Raw genomic sequence first — 15,452 nt, 5'->3', positions numbered from 1 at the left:
TTTCAAAAGTAACAATTAAAGTTTTTTACGTTCTCTAGACTTATTCAAATCCAATTTTTCTGTGACAGTTGTGCTTAAAAGTTATTCGAAAGAGTAAAGGCTGAAATACACTACACGACTTTTCAGATTTTACAGTAAACAGTCACAGACGAAAACTGGCCATCATACACTAAACGACTGAGGATCACACACTCCCAGACGTTAAAGTATTTCCGATCACAACAAACTCCGACCGAATGGAATCATAGTCTGAAGCTGAAAAATCTATGCGATTTTCTATGAAATCTGTCAACTCAAATCTGCAGACTGGCTCTGATGTTTGGCAACTAGCGTCAACTTCTCCAGACTGTAAATTGGGGGGAAATCGCGTAGTGTATTCCAGCCATAAATTAGTCTCGTGACGACAGAAGTTTTGTTGTTGTTGTTTTTTTCCACTCCCAGTCATGGATCTTACACTTCCTCATGAGATAAAGCATTTTAAATGCATCCTGCATGACAGTAACCTGTTTTTGGTAGCCTCTAATTCTTTAGGATCTTTTGATCGGTTTCTAACCCATCCGTGAACTCTCTGGAAATCCCAGTAGTGGTCATGCGCTCATTAAAGTCGTGCTGTCTCAGTTATTTGGGATGCGAGCCATAAAAACATACTCTGCCCTGCTATTGTTGTGCCTGACAGATAAAGATATGATCAAGAAATTCACTTTTGTGAAGTGAATTTTTGTAAGTGGGTTCAAAAAGGTTAGGAACAACATCTGCTCCTTTAAAGCAACATTCAAGGAAGAACTGAGTGATTTTTATGGCTATAAGCAAATATAATTACTTTACATTAGTTTACAGTTTGTTTTGTAGTCACCCCACAGTTCTAAGACTATACCATGGAATTATTGACTGAAAAACAAGTAAAACTATGTGGATACTATAGCCAGCATGGCTCTCTTGTGCTTTAGTCGTGTTTTACCCTCAGGCGCTTTTAATTGCTTTTATTTGGAAACTTGTGCTCTCGGTGTTACACTATTCCCTTTCTTTTTGTTTCCCCCATTACAGATAATCATATTACTTTGTTTATCTCTGTGGATTTGAGAATGGTTCTCTTGTAAAAGATCTTTATCTCTGTTTTACAAGTCCTGACTATATTTAAGCACACAGCATTCTCTGTGTTTACCTCTGTCTGTTCTGCTCTATTGATTTTACAGTTTGTGGCATGCATCTTAATGCTGCCTTCACGTGCTATCAGAATTATCGTAAGCACGAGTTTCCTACACGGAAATTGGACCTGAATGGCTTCTTAAGTCATATTTATGACAGGGAAACTTTTAGTTTTTTTCCACAACATCCACACTGCTTTCTGTTGCATTACAGTCATGTATATAAATAATCATTTGATGCATATTCTATATATTTTACTCAGTTAAAACAGCATTTATGTGACTGAAATGTCAGAATTGTTAGCAAGATAATGAGAGCATGGTATACAATGTAATGTTTATATGGTTGTCAACAAATGAGATGCTAGGCTACATTTTATACAAAATCCATTGGACACTAGTTGAATGTCTTCATTACATTTCAGCTTTATCACAAGACTTCCTCAAGAAATAGATGAGAATGAACCTGGCATCCTCCTTGATTGACAATAAAGCACTTAAGCACGACAAACTTTAGTGGGACATTTCCGATAGCACGTGAATGGTAGAAAACTGGTATAAAGCAAGCAAGTGTCACATATCCACTGGTATCACCTGTTAGAAGCAGCATTTGATAAGTCATGCAAACAGAAATTAAATGGGCCATGGTGAAAATAAAGTCAGAGATGTCTGGAAATGAAATTGGGCAGCATTACAGAGATGCCACACAGAACAACTTTTTCTCAAGACTCACCTGAAGATGTTTCAAGTGAGATCTGTTTACATTTTTTATTTCTATATAACATACTACTAAATGTGCTCAGTCACTTTTTACTACAATAAAAAGTTTTACCCCTAGAGAATGCACTGTATTTTGGCAACTTATTCTGAACCAAACCTGACTACTAGTACTATTACGTTAATGTTTGTTTTTATTTTTATTTGATGCACAATATCTCATTTGTTTCTCTTAGGCTTGTGAGTTCTTTGTCAGCACTGGCTGTGTCCAGCTTCACCATCTCTGTGGTTTTTGCCGTCATCCCACTATGCCATAAGTTGCTCCTGTTGGCCTTTGCCTTGGCGGTATCTGGTCTCGCCATGGGCATCATTGACACCATCTCTAACCTACAACTTGTCAAGATCTACCAGAAAGACTCCACAGTTTTCCTGCAGGTCAGTATCTAGCCAGCAACTTCCAAAAAATGCAAAAAACAAAAAACGAAAAGTATCTTTTACCTTGCATGATTACAGTGTTTGTCTGATTCACATGTATGAAGCCTTTACACGCAAAGTATACAAATAAGTTTCTTTGAACAAAAAGTTCTATTGTCATCTATCCACCCTCAAAACCCATTTGACTTTTCTCTTGAACACAAAGGAGTTCTTATGAACTATATGTACACTACAGTTCAAAAGCTAGGTCTTTATGCTCACTCAGGCCAGGCTGCATTGTTTACCATTTAAATATATTTAAAAATGTAATTTTAAAAAGCTGAATTTTCAGTCTCACATGATCCTTCAGAATCATTTTTATATGCTGATTTGCCATCCAAGAATCATTTTTAATATTAGTGCTGTTTAATATTTTAGTGCAAACTGTGATACATTTTTTTAGGGTTCTTTGAGTAGAAAGTAATAAAAAAACAGCATTTATTTGAAATAGAAATCTGTAATATTTTAAATGTAATAATTAAAAGTTAATATTATATAGTTTTTATATGTATTTTTTATATTACCATGTACCAAGCTACACTGTTTTTTCTCATTGAATAGTTTTTCACTCAGAAATGCTCATTAAGTAAATCTCATTATATGGCAATTCGTGATGACTTTAAACAGATTTTACACTTGAACTCATCATTGCCAGTGTTTAGACATATTTTGGAGAGGAGGGAAGCTCACCCAAGGGGTCTTCTCAGAAATTAAACTTTGTAGTGAAGGATTGTGGGTGTTAAATTTTGCAATTTACATTTATATTTAAGGAGATGATTGATATGGTGGGTTAAATGTGAGCTGATGTGTTTTTCTCATCAGCATTCATCCCTCACACATACAGAATACAAAATGCCTTAATATTTAAAAATAAGCTATATTTTGAGTCAGCATTTCCAGAACCAGTTTCAGTGTCATTTTAAAAACTGTTCCATGTAAAAGCAGATACACCCTTGGTATACAAAATAGTTGAAATGTTTAACAGTGAGTAAGAAAGCAAGACTGGTGTGGTTTGCTTAAATATTTCTTAGAGCAACAGCATAATTGAGCGTGTTTCTAAAGGAGGAATTCATCAGACTGCTAATATTTGCTCCGTCAGTTAAAGTTGGATTACAATGTTGTGAAACATTGAATTTCTGCTGTTACATTGCAATCATATCATATAAAACAATGATTAGAAAAACGTGTACAATACTTGCGTGAGTTACAGATTTACTCCGTGTAATCAAACATAATCGATCTCTTTTAACACATGGATTCGGCTTAAAATCATATTAAAACATGGCAGGAGGTAAAAATCACTACAGTGCATGTCTTGAGTGGTTTATTCTGTTTAAAAAAGATCAATATGAGAACTCCAGTTTTAGTTAGTGTTGTTTTAAGAGTATTGTTAACTTAAGTTTAAGTTTTAACTAGAAATAAGTAAAAAAATAAATAAATATAATAATACAAAATTAAAAATAACAAAAGTACTTAAAAATACTAAAAATAAAATGAAAACTGAAAAAAAAGAATTGTTAGTAACAAAATTAATTTGGAAGCAACATCTTGCCATTGTAAACTTGGCATATTGCCATTGGTCTGATACAAAGTGACCATCGTTTCAGTTTTAAACAAGTATCCAATCAGAACTGTGTTTTATCATTGCTGATTCTCCTTCTCGACTGGGTTGTCTCTGATCTCTTCTAGGCCCTTCACTTCTTTGTGGGTCTCGGCGCTTTAGTGAGTCCCCTCATCGCTGACCCCTTCCTGTCAGAGACCAGCTGTGTGATTGGGAACAGCAGCACCAATGCAACACCATTAAGGCATCTGAGGAACAAGCTCGCAGGCAGACATGTGCACAACGTGTCCAGTGTCCACCTCCACACCGACGGAGAGGTGGTGACCAACGTTTCCTACGCCTTCTGGATCATGGCTATCATCAGTGTAAGAGTTTTTTTGTATCAAGTTATACGAGTTTAAGAGTGGCGTTCCATCAGAACACAAGCTGGACTGCTAGTTAGTGTGCATACTAAATGCTCGAAGGAAGGGCAGCTGGGAGGGTATTTGAATAAAAGAAATGAATCAAGATTGTCTCCTTGGCAACTGCACTCCATCTAACAGTTCTGTTTACACACTGGCTATAATAGAGTGGAGAAATAGAGTTACACACCGACCACTGATCAGTGTAGCAAACATAATGAATAATATAGTAGTATTTATAATCACAGCGCTGCTTTGTTTACAACGGGAACACTATATTGTCGCTGATCCATAAGTGCCACCTGCGTTCTCATTCAGGCGTCTGCTGTTTTTGTTTCATTCAGATGTTTTACGTTGTATAGTTTCACAAAGCTAAAGTCAGACCATTACGTTTTTGCTTTAAATTACAAAATAATACAATTTAAATGAAAATGAAAATGAAAAATGCTTTGTATCGTGATAAAAATTAATTTTGTTGTCTCTAATTTTAAATGGGAATCGCACAGAAGATATTTCATTTATATATGTTATTTATTCATTTGATTTGGGGTTTGTTTGTTTTTTGATTTTTCAATTTAAACAGAAATTTGCAGCATTTTGTCAGAAATAAAAAGAACAACTTTTCATTTAGAATTTGTCTTAAATCTCATTATGTTAAAAGAATCGTGAGAAAATCATATTGTGAAATCAGTATCGTGAATCGTATCGTGAGTTGAGTGAAGTGTTACATCGCACATACATATAATCAGTAGGTCAGTTTTTTTGATAAATTAATAATTTTTTAAAAATTGTATTTCAAATAAATGCTGTCTTTTTTGAACGTTCTATTCAAAGAAACCTGAAAAGAGTCACAATTCACAGAAAAATATAACGCAGCACAACTGTTTTCAGTATTGATAATAATCAGAAATGTTTCTTGAGCAGCGAATCAGCATATTAGAATGATTTCTGAAGGATCATGTGACACTGATGATGACTGGAGTAACGATGCTGAAAATTCAGCTCTGATCACAGGAATAAACTACATTTTACAATATATTCAAATAGGAAACAGTTGTCTTAAATGGTAATAATAATTCACAATATTACTGTTTTAGTATATGCTTGATCAAATAAATACAGCCCTGGTGAGCAGAAGAGACATTTTTCAAAAATACAAAAAATCTTACAGACCCCACAACTCTAATACATACAAAAAATAATAATAATAATAATTGGTATTGTCCATACATTATAATAATGCTGCAAGAATTGAAATGCTGAAACATTCTAGTACTGAATAAACATGAATGATATTTGGTTGTATTATGTTCATCGAATAACACCGAAACTAATAAAAAGCAACACTTTTTTTTTTTTAATTCCAGACATAAATGCATCTCAGCAATGATGCAAACGATTCCTAAACTGTTGCTGAGAACAGATTCGTTGTAATGGAATGTTTGAAACTGATCTGAAGTTTAATTTGGCATTTTTATTTGTGTAGTCAATTACATTTACACTAGCTAATTTAACTGCTGTCTGAGATTAAACAGTTGCCTTCGAGTCTTCTTTACAATAGAGTTTTAAAGGGATAGTTCACCCAAAAATGCGATTTTGTCATTAATTATTCACCCTCGTATCGTTCCAAACTCCTAAGACCTTTTTTCAACTTTGGAACACAAATTAAGATATTTTTGATGAAATCCGAGAGCTTTCTGACGCTGCATAGACAGCAACACAACTGACACATTCAAGGTCTAGAAAGCTAGTAAGAACATTGTTCAAATAGTCCATGTGACATCAGTGGTTCAATCTTAAATTTATGAAGCTACGAGAATACTTTTTGTGCGCAAACAAGAAAAAAACGACTTTATTCAACAATTTCTTCTCTTCCGTGTCAGTCTTTGCCGCACGTTTTCCGCGAGTAACATGACTGATTTGATCAAAAAATATCTCAATTTGTGTTCCAAAGACGAACGAAGGTCTTACGAATGACATGGGGGTGAGTAATTAATGAGAGAATTTTCATTTTTAGGTGAACTATTCCTTTAGGAATCCTTTTCAAACTGGTTCAACTGAATCTGTTCAAAAGAAAGATTCCTTTACATCAATTGTATTTTTACATGCATAAATCTTCTCTGCATGTAGCTTCCTGTACCAATCGGCATATTAATCCTGATGTATCGGGAGCGGCTGTTCACGTGCGGATCAGACCCCAGTCGGCGTTTACTAGATGGAGACGTGCTAGCGATGAAAACCTGGGGAACCACTGGTCTGTCAGAAGACACTGGACATCAGAAAGAGACTTCCAGAAGTAAGATCCCACCCCGCCAGCACTTCTGCACCACTGACATTGATTAAATAATTACCATGTGGGATCAGACCACGTTCACATTTAGTGTTGAAGCACATGTCAGAAATAACATACGGTCAGATGTGCATAAAAGCCAGAAAGGAGGTTTCTGGAATCTTCCTGCTCTTGTGTCTCCTCAGGCCACAAAGACTTGTTCGGCTGCTGTCTCCTTGGCAACGCGCACAGCTTTCCGCTGTCTTTCTTTGGGATCCATATCCTCGGGGGTCTGGTGCTCTTCTTTTCTGATGGCATAGTGGTAAGCAGGATTAGCACTTCACAGCCGCTTCAGCTCTGTAACTGAAGAGTATTTGCTTAATTACTTGAACTCATGTATTATTTAATCTCACACTCCTCAGGGCTCATACACAGGCTTTGTGTACACCTACGCAGTGGCGCCCCCTATGAATCTACCTCACAAGACCGCCGGATACTTGATGTGTGTCTTCTGGGCGGCGATCACTGTCGGCCGACTATCCGCCATTCCTCTGTCTTACCGCTTTAAGCCTGTGCGGTTGCTCATCGTTAGTCAGGTCAGTATCTTTGGGTTGCTTTTGAAGCCAGTTTGGTGGAAATGATTCCAAAAAAGTGTACAAGGTAACAAGAGAGTGTGCAAAAATACAGTAAAAACAATAATATTGTGATATATTATTGCAGTTTTAAAGAACGATTTTCTATTAGAAAGTTTTTTCAAATGTAATTTATTCCTGCGATGCAAAGCTGAATTTTCAGCATCGTTGCTCTGGTTTTCAGCATTACATGATCCTTCAGAAATCATTCTGATGTGCCGATTTGCCGCTCAGCTATTATCATTTATTATTGGTGCTGAGTTATTAATAATGCTTTTTATCATGTTTTTTTTTTTTTTTTTGTGGAAACCATGTTTTTTTTAGGATTTTCAGAATTATAAATTACTTTACTGTCTTTTATGATCATTTTAATGGGTCTTTGCTGAATAAAAGTATTAATATATTTTTTAAATCATACTTTAAAGCGTATCATGATTTCTACCAAAAATATTAAGCAGAAGAAAACCGTCTTCAACATGCTTCTGAAAATTTAACTTTGCCATCATTGGGAGAATTTACATTTTAAAATATTATTCCAAACTTTTAACTGGTAGTATATAATATAATGTAATACACATTTAGTCATTTAGCAGACACTTTTATCCAAAGCAACTTACAAAGGAGGACAATGGAAGCAATCAAAATCAACAATGATATGCAAGTGTTATAACAAGTATCAGTTAGCTTAACGCAGTACACGTAGCAAGTTTTTTTCAAAAAAAAAGAAAACAGATAGAACAGAAAAAGAATAGAGCAAGCTAGTGTTATCTTAGGGTCAAGTAAAGATGGAGGAGATGTGTTTTTAGCCGATTCTTGGAGATGGCTAAGGACTCGGATTGAGTTGGGCAGGTCATTTAAAAGTCTGTGAAAGTGATTTTGTGCCTCTTTGGGATGGCACAATAAAGCGACGCCGACTTGCAGAACGCAAGCTTCTAGAGGGCACATAAGTCTGAAGTAGTGAATTTAGGTAAAGGGGTTCAGAGCCCGTGGTGGTTTTGTAGGCAAAAACCAATTACTTAAAATTTATGCGAGCAGCTATTCATAGCTTTCAGTCACGTGACCGGCTCGAAGACCTGGAGGGCAAAACATCCATAGAACTGCAGGACAAGCCTGTCAATTTTTCATCTGTTTCACAGCCGCAGATACTTAGATCACCTCTCAAAAGAATAAAACAAAGGTATGAGAACAAAATGCAAGTTTTGGCCATTTGTAATCCATATTAAGCACCCGCGGCAATATCTGAATCATTAAACAGTGCGACAAAATGTTGTAAAAACACTTATATTTAAAACAGTAATATTCTCTATGTTAATGATGCATAGTTTACATAGGCAAGCAGATGAGGCCGGAATATGAACGCAATCCGCTTAACAGTTCAGTGTTTTATGGTTTTCTATGGGAAACCTATTTAACATGAAACTTTGCATATTACAATTATATTCTGGCTTCATCTGCTTGCCTGTACAAAATATACATAATATGGTTCAGGTGGGCATTCCTACAAGGGTGTGACGTCACGTGAAAACTATCAATTGGTAGCCGCCGCGTTCCGGATTAATTGTTAAGGTTTGAGCATGTTCTGAAAGAAAGGGCCTGATTTTCTTGATGTTGAATAAAGCAAATCTGCAGGACCGTTTTAGCAATGTGGTCTGAGATAGTCAGCTGATCGTCAATCATAAGGTTTCTGGCTATAACATAATATAATAACTAAAACTGAAGGTATTAGTAACTAAAGAATTCACATTTATGGAGGAATAAATCCTGCTAGTTATATATTATAGTTATATATATATATATATATATATATATATATATATATATATATATATAATTTTGCTTTTTATTATTATTATTATTTTATTTATTTGTACAAATGTCCATTTTCGTGCCTATATTGTCTACATTTTTTTTGTCTACGTCAAGTGGTTTTATATACAATATAATATAATATACCTTTATGTGTTTTAGGTTTAGGATTTAGTATACGATGTGCCTAGCCTTTATGAACACCCTCTAAACAACAGCAACCACGTTGTCAGTCTATTACAAACTCTCTCCTGACAGCCTGCTGTTGAGTCAGATGGACTATAAAAAAGGTTTACGCTATTGTCACCCACGATGCACCAAGGGAAACTTTGGACAGGAACAAACATGCTTGTTCTGCATCCTGCTCTGCCCTGTCCATTCGCCAGACAGGACATTTGTTTAGCTAGTGTGACTTAAGGCTCCTTTCTCATTTCACGCTTTTATTTGCGCCAAAAGTTTATGACAGCAGGCCTCCTAATTTCCGTTCCTCACACAGATAAAGCAGGGGTTGTTCACCTCAAATAACAAAGCCTTTGTTGATGGTGCGTGTCCAAATGCAAATCCTCTCCATTCTTTTCTCTCGTAGGTGGGTGTGATAGTCACACTACTTCTGCTGCTGATCTTCTCCAACAGCCGTGTGTTCCTCTTCATCGGCACCTGCTGTCTCGGCCTATTTATAAGCAGTATCTTCCCCTGCACGCTCGCATTCACTGAAGACGTCCTGGAGTACAAAGGTATTGCGACAGATGGACCGCCGCTGTCTCCAGCATTGTTAAATCGCCTTTTACTTCCACGGCTTTCATTGATTTGACAGTAGCCATTGGTGGTTTCGCAGTTCAGTATTTATTCAAGGTTTACTGCTGAGCCAAAGGCAACAGGAGCCGCCCCGTTTAATTCTTTCCGCCGTTGGCCTTTGACTTTCTGGGAAGGTCTTGCGTCTTACGGTGGAGACGATCCTTTTTTAAACCCAGCGGTCAAACCCTTTGGGAGGAATTATTTCAAAATAAATGGCTAATTACCGAGCGCCCTCTGTATGCCGCAGATATGGGGGTTGTTAGGGTAGAGCGATTAAAAAATGTCATTATCATTAAAAATATCCCTATCATTAGAGCAGGTCTGGGCTGGAATTTAACTGACTGGATTCAGCTGTAACAGATGTATTGAAATGCATATGAATCCTGGACAATTTTAATAAATATGAATGGGAGGAATCCCATCGCTGTTGCAAGGGAAGTCCTGACTAAAAGTGCCACTCAGTTTGTGTGATAGAGATATTGACAGTGTGTTAAATGGACCTGCATTAAAAATACGGTGCGAGTTAGTGTGGCGATTAAGCAGAATAAACTCAGAATTGCAGTATGGCTTATGCAATTATCAAATAACAAAGGTTGTGATTTAATTAAATGCATGCAAGCAGTTCCAGTGTTATTTTAGTATCATTAAAATACTATTGTATTAATATTTTGAATTAGTTTTTATTTTTGTATTTTGTTTTCATTTTAATATTTAATATTTAAGTTTTAGTTATCTTGAGTGCATTTGTCATTTTTATTATATATTTTTTTTATAGAGTTTGTTTTTTCTATAGAATTTATTTTAATATATATAATAATTATTTAAATATTATTAATATAAATAAATAAATATTATTTTTTATTTAACTAATATAACCCTCATGGTTTAATTTTTGAAAAGAGTATTGTAATTAGTTGTACTGTAAAAAAATTTTTTTTTTTATCCCCCCAAATCTTGAAACCCTGAGTTAGCGTTATTTAACTTAAGTTCAGTTGTCATCAGATTTCAATGGCAGTTTGAACGTTGCTGCAACATCATTTTGAGAAACCATTTCAATTTTTCTTTATAATAGCATTTTTAAACTTATCTAGATTTAAAAAAAAAAAAAAGAAAAGAAAAATCTGAGTTGATTGTGTTTTGTTTCTTCTTCAGGTTGTGCCACCACAGTCATGGTGACCAGCGCAGGGATGGGCGAGATGTTACTTCAGGTGCTCGTGGGTTCGGTAAGTCTGACTTAAATATTTACATCTTGGCTCCTGGGGATTGAACCCATGACCTTTGCATTGCTAGTGCCGTCATGGTCTACCAGTTGAGCTATTCTTGTAACTCTTGATTTGAGTCTCTTTCCTCCCTCAGGTGATGAACAATCAAGGTAGCTTCAGTTTCCTGTTGTGCGGAATGATCTTCGGCTGCCTGGGATTCACTTTCTTCGTCCTGCTGTTCTTCGTCCAGCAAAGTCACAAAAACTTCACAGAAGGTGCGTCGAGTCTCTGAATTTCCGTCGTTGCCCATAATCGGGATCAAACTGAAAATGGCCTTTTTCTAATGTGTTTGGTAGATGATTTTATTCAAAGCAACTTGCATCGAGTTCACCGTATACATTTGTGTGTTTATTGGGAATGGAGCCTATGACCTTGGCATTGCTAAAGCCATACTCTTCTACAGGCAGTTGAATAAAAGTAGTCTTGTCCTGTTAGCTTAAACTGTATGGCTTATGAAATAACGCTTATTATGCATTTGCAAAATGCAGAGGTCACTTTCTAACATATCTTCGTTTTTTCGTACAGCTTTCCCTAGTGTCTCCTCTACCGAAAGACTTGAGGAAGATGGGATCAAGACCTGTTCCGCTGCCGTGCTGAACTCATGGGACACGTCAGAGCAGAAAGCATCCATCGATCCGTAACAGTGGAGAAGATGGATGAAAATATGACAGGAGCAAAGGGACAATGTGTCGTTGACTCAGGGACATCGAGGACCAAACATATCCTTGGATGAGCATGCAAATCATTGACAATCGACAGAGCTAAAAAATGTAAATGATTTATTTATTTTTGTATTAAAATATTTTTGACGAAATGATCTTGTGCCCAAATGTAACAATTCTCAACGGCAGCAATGTCACTGGATATGTGCAATAACTTTTCTAGAGAAAAGCTGGTTTAGTGTTTATTGTTAGAAACACACTGACTAATCAACACTTGAATATCTATGGTTTCATTGGACCAAAATAATGACATAAAAAAATACATTATTTTTTGAATATGTAAAAGCGCTGCAATGATTTCTTTGAAAGCAACTCTAAGAATCTGAATTGGACTGGGCTCAAACCCTACTGATGATCAGTCTTATTCACAGATCAGTAGCCAATTAATTCTCTGCCAAAGCCAATGTGCTCATAACACATTTGGAGACATTAGGAGATTAAAAGGTCAAAAAAGACATCCTACCGTCTTCCTGGAAAAGTTTCCTTGTATTGTGTTGTACGGCCTCAGGTCTGACGGTTCCTCTAAACCAGTGACCTCGGCGCTCAGGTGGGCGATCCTGATTGTAGGAGGTATCTGTGTCAGCGTATTTCTCTTGGCCTGGGTAAAATTTTTCGTTTTTTCTGGTTCACGCAGGTGTCAGACCTGCTAACGTTAACACAATCTCTGCATAAATGAGGTCAGCTTTCTGCAGCTGTATTTGATGAAGACACACAAGGCAAACGAGTTACACATTTGTTTTTGTTTTTTATAGAAATCTTCCTTCCCTTCCAACATCCACAGATTAGTACAACAGGTATGCCAATAAACAGAGAATTTGTAAACATCTGAGAGAGAGATGATCTGAAAATACATTTGCACAAAAATATTGAAAACATTTGGTGTCAATATTGTACCATAACAGTAGAATTGATCACACTTTTTTTTTTTTTACATCATCCCTTTTTTCCCCCCACAAAATACAAACTTGCTCATGAGAAACAAAATATTGTTCTAAATACAGTGCAGTTATAACGTCGACATTTAGAGGATGAGAAAATCTGATGTGTCTGAAACATTGGCACTCTTCAAGAATAGGATAAAAAACTTTATATTAACCTTATGTTGTTATTGAAGAAGTTATGATACATAAGATAGTAAATTGTCTATTGTATATGGAGTTCCCAAAAACTTCATCAGAATTTGGGAAATGTCTGAATATGGATTAAAAACTTGATTTGTAATTTGTTGTGGTGCTCTTGTGATCAAATTCAAATAAAATATACCATAATGGGTAACGGTTGCAAATAATTATTTTTCAATCAGCGGGGGATAGTTTGCCAAGTGTTGATTTGTATTCAAATGGCAAACATATTTCAAATAAATTATAAAAAGAAATTGATATATACATAGTGTTAACTATATTCTTAACCATTCCAATATGTGTACAAATTTACTAAATGGAATGACGTGCTGTGGATGTGATAATCAGGTTGCAGGCAAATGTAGGTAAATTATCTACTATAGATTAATTGAATATCAGTTACTTTTCATATTATATAATATTTGAACATTCTTAATAGTTCTCTTTAAAGGAATAGTTCACCCCAAAATGACATTTTTCTCACTGATTATTCACCCTCGTGTCGTTCCAAACCCATAAGACCTTTGTTCATCTTTGGAACACAAATTAAGATATTTTTGATGAAATCCGAGAGCTTTCTGCATAGACGGCAAAGCAACTGACGTGTTCAAGGCCCAGAAAGTTAGTAAGGACATCCTTAAAATAGTCCAAGTGGCATCAGTGATTCAACCGTAGTGTTATGAAGCTACGAGAAAACTTCTTGTGCGCAAAGAAAACAAAAATAACAATTTCTTCAAATTGTTCTGAAGACGAACGAAGGTCTTACAGAGATGGCCTTCCAAACCTGTAAGACTGTGATTTGCTTGCTCAAAAAAAAAAAGGAACACCAGTTTATACCCTATTCGTAAAAAGTGCCATTTTTCTAAAATAGAGCTTTTTGACTTTTTGGAGTAAGAATCTCTTTAAAGATAAAATATTCTTATCGATAGTGCAATCATAAAATACATTTTATTCATGCCAGAAAGTCTTCAAATTAATTACAAAATCTCTGTGCAGCAAAAAGTTTAAATGCATAGTTTACAAATGTTGATTCAAAACCTAAATTTGAGTGTTTGGGGTGGTGGAGCCACTAGTAAGATGAGATCAGCTTTACAACAGATTCTAAAAAATACAAAGTACCAGTAAAGAGAAAAAAAACGAGGAGAGAGGGGAAAAGAGACTATTTTAAGTGCTTTAGACTTTAGACAGATGTTCAGTATGGCGACAATAACTAAATGTTCTCAAACTCAAACAAACAGAAGAAACAAAACATCTTTGCAACAGCTAAACATATATAACAAACCAATTTTATCCATTACAAGGAGAAATGAGAATTCTCACAGAAACTAAACAAATTAATATTTAATGAAGTAAAAATAAATGCAGCCAAAGCTGCATTTTCCCCCCAAACAGCAACAACAAACAAAAAAAAATCTAAGTGGGTAAGAGAGCATTTAACAAAAATAATGGAAACAGGTTAAAAAACAAGTCACATTGCACACTGCACAAAATCCATTATTCCAAATGTAAAAGGCATTAAGCAACTCAATATCCCTCTATGAGAAGGCAATTGCATGTGCAGTGCTCACGATACAGGCAAGAGCAATCAAACACAGCCTGAATTCTGCAGGAATGCAAATGAAGACGCTTCGCAATACAGTACCTCCGGAAAACAGGTCAAAGAAATACTACAAAACAACAGCACAATGCTACAGACACCCCATCACGTCTTACTGTATGTACAATGAAACTTTTGAACTTATTTTCCTAAAGGAATATTTTAAAATCCACCTGATATGAATTTCTTTCTTCCGTGGAACACAAAAGAAGCTATTTTGCAGAATGTCCGAGCTGCTCTTTCTCCATACAGTGAAAGTAGAAGATTTATAGGTCCAAAAAGATCACAAAAGCACCATAAATTTAATTTATCATGTTATATGAAAAAGTCTGAAATTTCAGTATGTTCTTTGCACATAACAACTGTATGGCTTCAGAAAAAAAATTAAGCAGCACAAATCATACATATACATTTTTTTTTTGTGTATGGTCAGGACATTCTGCAAAACATCTCATTTTTGTCATGCAGGTTTGGAACAACAGTAAAAAATAGAACAAAAAACTACATAAATGTTGCACTCTTGTACTACAAGGGCAGCTATTAAATGGAATAAAATGTCCCTATGCTTGATTTATGCATACAGGCTGAAAATATTAACCCGAATATAGATTCTAGCTCTTATTATCTATGTTCTTGATATGTTAATGGAATATTCTGGGTTAAATACAACATTTACTTTACAACAATTTAGGGCAAATAGTTGAGTCAAAATTATTTTCTGCGCTCACAAATGCTGTCAAAAGTCATATTTTAACACAGAATAATCCTATAAATAGTTGAACTTTTAGTTAGTAGCTGTTTTCGCCGGCAAAGGACAAAACATAGCCTTTAGAAACATTTAGCAAAACTGTTGCCTAATTTCATTTTACTGGCAACAGACAACAGGACCAGAAGGCACCACGTTAGCATGAGTGTGAAAAAGCAGTTTCTTCTACTCCGATCAGTTTGTT

General features: G+C 35.6%; 1 protein-coding gene across 1 annotated transcript in view; it reads left to right on the top strand.

Annotated features, from left to right (window-relative positions):
• The window catches only part of LOC306857146 (major facilitator superfamily domain-containing protein 4A-like), a 14,539-nt gene extending 1,482 nt beyond the window's left edge, over window positions 1-13,057 (top strand). Inside the window, exons 2-10 of the mRNA XM_079396884.1 lie at window positions 2,099-2,297; window positions 4,026-4,262; window positions 6,429-6,594; window positions 6,774-6,889; window positions 6,990-7,163; window positions 9,592-9,739; window positions 10,953-11,023; window positions 11,157-11,277; window positions 11,588-13,057. Coding sequence (XP_079253010.1) covers window positions 2,099-2,297; window positions 4,026-4,262; window positions 6,429-6,594; window positions 6,774-6,889; window positions 6,990-7,163; window positions 9,592-9,739; window positions 10,953-11,023; window positions 11,157-11,277; window positions 11,588-11,703 — 1,348 coding nt within the window. The 3' untranslated portion in view covers window positions 11,704-13,057. The remainder of the gene's footprint in view (window positions 1-2,098; window positions 2,298-4,025; window positions 4,263-6,428; window positions 6,595-6,773; window positions 6,890-6,989; window positions 7,164-9,591; window positions 9,740-10,952; window positions 11,024-11,156; window positions 11,278-11,587) is intronic.
• Window positions 13,058-15,452: the final 2,395 nt, after the last annotated feature.

The sequence above is a fragment of the Barbus barbus genome (assembly GCF_936440315.1).
Source record: "Barbus barbus genome assembly, chromosome: 37".
NCBI classification, from domain to species: domain Eukaryota; kingdom Metazoa; phylum Chordata; class Actinopteri; order Cypriniformes; family Cyprinidae; genus Barbus; species Barbus barbus.
Note: the sequence above shows the minus strand (reverse complement) of the source record. Positions and strands in the feature narration are given on the sequence as shown.